Source organism: Chrysochloris asiatica, unplaced genomic scaffold (assembly GCF_000296735.1).
Source record: "Chrysochloris asiatica unplaced genomic scaffold, ChrAsi1.0 scaffold01161, whole genome shotgun sequence".
NCBI lineage: Eukaryota > Metazoa > Chordata > Mammalia > Afrosoricida > Chrysochloridae > Chrysochloris > Chrysochloris asiatica.
Genome location: NW_006409679.1, coordinates 32,003 through 39,615, shown reverse-complemented (window position 1 = coordinate 39,615; position 7,613 = coordinate 32,003). Strand labels below are relative to the sequence as shown.

The 7,613-nt window shown below is 38.0% G+C and overlaps 1 protein-coding gene across 1 annotated transcript in view; it reads left to right on the top strand.

Annotated features, from left to right (window-relative positions):
* Positions 1–3,831: 3,831 nt before the first annotated feature.
* LOC102838218 (olfactory receptor 18-like) overlaps positions 3,832–7,613 on the top strand; it is a 12,037-nt gene continuing 8,255 nt past the window's right edge. Inside the window, exons 1-3 of the mRNA XM_006878024.1 lie at positions 3,832–3,908; positions 4,354–4,459; positions 5,572–5,657. Of these exons, the coding sequence (XP_006878086.1) occupies positions 3,832–3,908; positions 4,354–4,459; positions 5,572–5,657 (269 nt within the window). The remainder of the gene's footprint in view (positions 3,909–4,353; positions 4,460–5,571; positions 5,658–7,613) is intronic.

Sequence of the window (7,613 nt, the reverse complement as noted above, 5' to 3'; positions counted from 1 at the left end):
ATTCCAGATCTTTGCTCATTTTGTTATAATATTTGGAGTTATCTCCTTAGCTGATCTTTGAAATTTTCTGTTCAGCTCTTGTACCTCCTCATTTTTTCCATTTGCTTTAGCATCTCTATGCTGGAGAGCAAGTTTCAGTGTCTCTTCTGACATCCATTTTGACCTTTTCTTTCTTTCCTGTCTTCTTAATGACTTTTTGCTTTGTTCATGTATGATGTTCTTGATGTCGTCCTACAACTCTTCTGGTCTCGGTCTTTAGTGTTTTTAGAACAGAGGACTATGAGAATTCATCTTTCATACTCTGGATATGTTGTCAGTAGGGATCCGTTCCTTGACAAGGAAAGCATGTTTATTAAAGTGGATGGTCAACAATAAAGAAGAAGATTCCCAACCAGAAAGACTGACACAGTGGTTACATCAATAGTCTAAAACAAACAACTGTGAGTATGGTTGCTATTTCATTCTTTTGTGCATAATGTCACTAAGAGTTGGAACCAACTCAAAGGCACCTAACAACAACAAACATCAGATTGTTGATGTAAAGACCTGTTTTGATACTGTTGTTGTGTGCTGTCAAGTTATTTTGATTCATTGACAGCTTGTGGCAGAGAAAAACTGATCTATATGATTTTCTAGGCTATTCTGTTTATGGGAGCAAACTCTAGGTATTTCTCCTGCAGCATGATAGATAGTGTTCCAACCAAACTTTTCATTAACTGCCAAACATTTAGACATTGTACCACCAAGGATTCATATAGAATATGCTACAGTTAGGAGCCAAGTGCATAACTACTGAACCATTAAGGCTCCTAAAGAATGCTTTATAGAATGCGGGACTTTATCCAGAGAAGCACCACACCAGAGATGGAGGCAAAGATGCTGACATAATAGAGGGACAAGCTGAGGACTCTGGATGTAAAGAGAGAGACTGAAAGCTTGCAGCTGGGAGGCAGAATTGCAGAATATGTAGTCTGGTGGTTTAAATTTTTATATATGCCAGAGTGGTTTTGGTTTTTGGTTTTTGGTTTTGTTTTTATAAATAAAGCTAAAATGAATAGAAATGAATAGAGGGAAATACTGTTAACTAATAGTACATGGATGGGATTATAACCATTGTAATGAAACAAAAAGTATGTGATTTGTTGAATGTAAAACTGATAATCTGCCCTGTAAACTTTCATTCAGTTCACAATTGTTGTTGTTGTTGTTAGTTACCATCAAGACAGTACCAACCCATAGCGACCTTATGCACAGTGAACGAAACATTGCCCAATCCTGGGCCAACCTCACTGCTGTTGCTACGCTTGAATACATCGATGCTGCCACTTGGCCAAACCATCTCATTGTGTGTCTTCCTCTTTTTCTCTGACCCTCAACTTACCAAACATGACATCCTTCTGCAGTATCTGGTCCCTGCTTACAATATGTCCAAAGTATGAGAGACAAAGTTTGACCATCTTGATCTCTAAGGAGGACTCTGGCTACACTCCTTCCAAAATGGATATATTGGTTCTTTTGGAAGCCAATGGCACCTTCAATATTCTCCTCCAACACCATAACTCAAAAATATCAATTCTTCTACAGTCTTCCTTATTCACTGCTCAGTTTTTGCATATATATGAGGTTTTTGAAAATACCATGGCTTGGGTCAGGGGCATGTTAGTCCTCAAGATGACAGGTTTGCTCTTCAACAGTTTTAAAAGGTCTTGTGCAGCAGATTTGCCTAATAAAATATGTCATCTGATTTCTTGACTGCTGCTTCCATGAATGTTGATAGTTAATCCAAGGAGAATGAAATTGTTGACATCATCAATCTTTTCTCCATTGCTAAGATTGTTGTTTATTGGTCCAGAGGTGAGGACTTTTGTATTTTTTACATACAGATGTAATCCATATCAAAGGCTGTTCTCTTTGATATTCATCAGTAATTGTTTAAGTCCTCTTCACTTTCAGCAAACAAGGTTGTATCATCTGCATGTCTCAGTTTGTTAATAAGTCTTCCTCCAATCCTGATGCCATGATTTCCGTCATAGAACCCAGCTTCTCAGATTATTGGCACAGCATAAAGGTTGAATAAGTATGGTGAAAAAATACAACTTTGTCACACTCCATTCTTAATTTTAAAATGTTCAGTGTTCCCATGTTCTGTTCAAACAACTGACTCTTGTCCAGGTACAGATTCTCAAGAGCACAATTAAGTGTTCTGGAATACTCATACTTGGCAATGTTGTTCATAGCTTGTCATGATCCTCACAATCGAAATCCATTGCATAGTCAATAAAGCACAGGTAAGCATCATTCTGATATTTTCTGCTTTCATCCAAGATCCATCGGACATCAGCAATGATATCCCTCATTCCATGGCCTCTTCTGAATCCGGATTGAACTTCTGGAAGTTCTCTATCAATGTATAATTGTAGCCATTTCTGTGTTACCTTCATCAAAACTTAACTCACATGGGATATCAAAGAGATTGCCTGATGATTTCTGAATTCCATTGAGTCACCTCTCTTTAGAATGGGCACAAATATGGATCTCTTCCAATCAGGTGTCCAGATAGTTGTGCTCCAAATTTCTTCACCAAGGCCATATTGTCCAACTACTGACCCTTCCTCTTAGCTCCCAACCTTTACATTCCAATTACCAGTAATGAGCAATACATCTTGCTTGCATGTTTGATCAATTTTAGATTGAAGAAGTTGGTAGACTTCTTCTAGTTCATCCTCACTGGCTTTAGAGGTTGGTGCATAAAGTTGAATAATAGTAGTATTAACTGGGCTTCCCTGTAGGAGTATGGATATTATCCTTTGTACACAATAAACACTTGAAAAAAAAAAAAAGAACACTTTCAAATCAAATTAATCCACACCCACTCCCATTGAGTCAATTCTGATTCATAGCAATTCTATATAGGGTTATTGGGTTTCTGAGATTGTTAAATGTTTATGGGAGCAGACAGTCTTGGTTTTCAACGTTGAAGAATCACTTGGGTTTGAAATACAGACATTGTGAATAGTTCTCCAATGTCTCAACACCATCAGAACATTTTATTATAGAACGCTTAGTCATCCCTAAATTTCATGGGGCATTCAACCAGTCTGAGGATATGAATTCATACTCTGATGTTTGAAATTTAAAAAATTGGGGGAAGTGATTCTGATTTTTAAGATGAGATCCCTATAACTTGAAGTTAAAAGTGAAAAATAAGGAAAACAGATGAGATTCTGCCATAGAATTTGTTGTGATGCTAACTGTCTTCGAATTGATTCCAACTCATATCGACCCTGGTAGCGTAGTGGTTATGAATTGGGCTGCTAACCTCAAGGTTGGCAGTTTGAAACTACCAGTGGTTCCTTGGGAGAAAGATGAGGTGTTCTGCTCCCGTAAAGATTACAGCCTCGGAAACCCTATACAGGGTCACTATGAGTCGTAACCGACTCCACGGTACTTAACAATAACAACAACATATCGACCCTATATAATGTTTCCAGGGAGCTGTTGGTGATCTTGAACCACCAACCTTGTGGTTCAACCAAACCTTGTAGCCCAATGTATTAACCCACACCACCAGAGCAGGACTCCTTAGAATGTGAGGTCCCAGATATCAAGGACATTCACTTTCTTTTCTTCCTCATTTATTAATATTAACAAGTCTACAGAGAGGGGAATAATATGAACTAGCGTGGTTAATTGTGAGCTCTGGGCATTTGGCCCTCAAGGCCATACAACTGTAAATACCTAGCCTGTTCCCTCCACTGATTCAGTCTATCTGTCCTAGACTACTGAGCTCAACACCTAAATCTAGCCTCTATGGTGGTTGTCTGCCTCAGGATGCCCATGCCTGAATATGTCTTCCCTCTTGTCCTGATGAAGAAGCCTCAGGTCTCATCACCTACAAGACAGGAAAGGTATGGTGGACCACACTCCTTAGTGATGTGCACCCTCAGAGATGCAGAGAAACCCAGTGAGTCATGGGAGACTCTGGGCAGAGGGGCTATGCTGCATAGACGGCAGACTTTGGTGCTGAGTTTCACCCCATAGGTCTGTGAATTCAGAAGTCCAAGAAAAGTCACTTAGAGGTTTAATTTCTTCTACATTGCTTCTAGCTTCTATAGGCACTTCCCCACAAGAATGAAATGTGTCCCTATCATCTGTCCTTTTAACACAACAAAATGATCTTCTAGTTGAGGAGGGGGAGGGTGGTGACAAATAAGTAGAGTATCATGGTTTACTTACACAATAAACTTAAGGTTTCCCAGTGGCAGAACCTGAGCTAAGTTTTCTATGTAATGTTTCCTTTTTCTGCTCATCCATACATAGAAATGAGCATCACATGTTATTGTCATTTCACAGAGGAGCAAAGGAGCACACTGTCTTTTCACAAGCTGTAGCAGGTCATGGGGAGAAAAAGCTGAAGCCTGGTCTGAATGCAGGCAGGGTGACAACAGACATGGGGCTGGTCAGAGTCTCCTCTGCCCACCCATCCTGCCATTTCACTTCCCTGATTTCTCCAGTGACTGTTCACTTTTTTGTGGGCTTTCTGTTAGGCCATGTGAACAGCAGTCAACATTTTTTTCGTGCCTCAACTATCATAAGTATATCTGAAAAAACATGAGGGAATCACATCAGTAGTTGGCAAATGATAATTCAGGAAAGATATTATTCATGTTCCTTTCTCCTGGATTTTCCTCAGCTGTCCATTTCTCTCTTCATCCTTATAATTAAGCCCATCTCAGTCTCTCAGGGAGAAATAAAGTCAGGATAGTGGATTTTATTCCTTGTCAGGAAGATGGAATGTGATTAAACATGTAACTTAGATATATCTTTCATTCAATTCCTTTAACTTTTGCTTTAAATTTTTTGAAGCATGAGGAAGCAGAGTGAAGATTGTTAGTGCATGGTCCTGAGTGATCAAAAATTTAAGTGTGAATCCTGAATGCTCAACATATTATTTGTATGCCATGGGGCAATTTTTAGTTTCCCTCAAACCCTACATTGCCATGTGAGTTAATTCACAGCTGATAGCAACAGATTGGCATGACTATATAAGGAAAGAAAATTGATACTATATACATAATTAAATATGCAGTGAATGTTAAAATTCAAGGCATATTAATTTTCCAAATTATTATCATTATTCATATAAATTTCTAAAAATTTTAAATCATTCAACTAAATTGTCCTAAAGTTTAAAAGTTTTCTTTTTCTGTATTATTTTTGTTCTTCATCCCTATATAAATTGATCTTGAATGTTCAAAAGGAAACAACTGAGTCTGACTTATTTTTTATTCTCTAGATTCATCCATATATAACACAGAGTAGACTGCAATCGCAATGACAACAACAAGCCAGTGTTAAATAGGGTCTGTATTGAATAGACCCCTCCTTGATTCCCTGTATCCATGTAGATTCTATGGCTTCCACAGGAGAATGCTCTCCTGCTTGAGCTTTGAACCTTTCAAGAATGTCCCATAGGTCTCAAGACAAATAAAATAGGACATGAATCTGTCTCTAACAAGAACCTTCTATGGGACTTATTTAACGGAGTGTACAATTCTCACTTGTTTTCAGAAATATTTTGGAGATTTTCATAAAAATGAAAACCAAAAAGGAAAAGCAGAAAAATTGGAAAAAGCAAATTTTGCTGTTTTTCAACAGTAAACTGACTCCTCTCAGATTGATTCAAATTTTAATTTAAAAATAATGCTCCCATAAATATTTACAGCCTTGGAAATCCTGTACAGTGTCGCTAAGAGTCTTAACTGACTCCACAGCACACAACAATCATCACCATACAGGTATTTGAATACCAATCCACTGTTAGATGCCTCATGCATCCTGGTGGTGAATATTATTCAGTTTCTAGGTAGAAGAAATTAAGAGTTATACATACACCCCAAATTTAATGTGTAAAATATATGGGATTTGGACTTTTCATTCTGATACCTATTCTAGCATTTTGTATCCACAACCAGAACTGAATAATTACGTTTCTTTTCAGATGAACAAATGGACACTGAACCATTGATTCAGTTGGCTGCGTTCATCTCTGAATTAAAAAACTGGGCCAAAGGCTTAAAGGGAATTTAATAGCATGAATCCTGTGGATTGTACAGTTTTCTATGAAAGTAATGTATTTTTCTGAATCCTAAGGAAATTTGAGAAATGGAGATAGTATTTCATATGTTGTTGTTTTTAAGTATCATCAAGTTGGATTTGAGTCATAACAAGCCTATATAGGGCTCCCTAGGAGCAACTGGTAGATTTGAACTGCTGACTTCAACAGTAAGACATTTTCTGTTTATCCAACATCACCACACCAGGACTCTAGTATTTCCTTTACAAGATGCTAATTTCAATGTGCCTCTATCATGATATTTGTGAGTCCACACCTTGATATTGTAGTTCTAATTTTCTGTTTGTAAACAAATGTTGGCAATCAATAGTAAATTCAGTCATGCATTAGCTCTCCACCTCAAACAACTATGCTCAATGCACATACAATATGGGAATTCTCAATTGTATAATATTGAGAGTGGAACAAGAGTTTTACTAGGATGATATTAATAAAAAAATGACACCTAGAATAATCCTTCTTCAGTAATATTACATACCTTTTTAAATGTGTGAAACTGATGTATGTACTTCTCAGAAACCATTTAAACCCAATGACTCTAGCTGGGGACTCTAGGACTCAAGGAAGGAAAGGGGCTGTGTGCTGATAGCCAGAGAGGGTGAGGGTGTAGGGTGGGGAGAGGTAGGCTTGTAGGGTATGCCCTTTGATTGTTTGAATGGTTATATATTCCTGAGTGCTTGGGTGTACATCAAAACAAACAAAGGGAATGGAAGCAAATGCTGTTGAATAATTATGCATAGAGAGGATTGCTGTCATTGTAATGAAACGAAATACATACCATGAATGTAAAGCTGATGACCTCCCATGTAAGCTATCACTCAATTCACAAGATAAACAAGAAAGAAAGAAAGAAAGAAAGAAAGAAAGAAAGAAAGAAAGAAAGAAAGAAAGAAAGAAAGAAAGAAAGAAAGAAAGAAAGAAAGAAAGAAAGATTATTTTCAGGATAATACCATAGGATGAAGGAGCTCTAGGAGTGTAGTGGTTACGAATTGAGCTGCAAACCTCAGTCATCAGTTTGAAACTACATGCTGTTCCATAGAAGAAAGACGAGAATCCCTGCTCCCGTAAATATTTACAGCCTTAGAAACACTGTACAGGGTCGCTATGAGTCTGAACTAACTCCATAGCAAATCACCACCAACATTACCACCACTATAGTGGTTACAAATGGGGCTGCTAACCTCAATGCCTGCAGTTTGAAACTACCAGCTGTTCCGTAAGAGAAGGATGGGGCTTTCTGCTCCCCTAAGATTTGCAGCCTCGGAAACGCTGTGCCGGGTCACTATGAGTAGGAACTGACTCCACAGTATTTAAAATATATATATTATTTAGGTACATTTTAAAAATTGACTATTGATTCATAAATTAATACTGTTGTTGTCAGGGGCCATCGAGTCGGAACCAACTCATAGCGACCCCATGCACAGCAGAAGAAACAATGTCCGATCCTGGGCCAACCTCACCACTGCTGCCACAC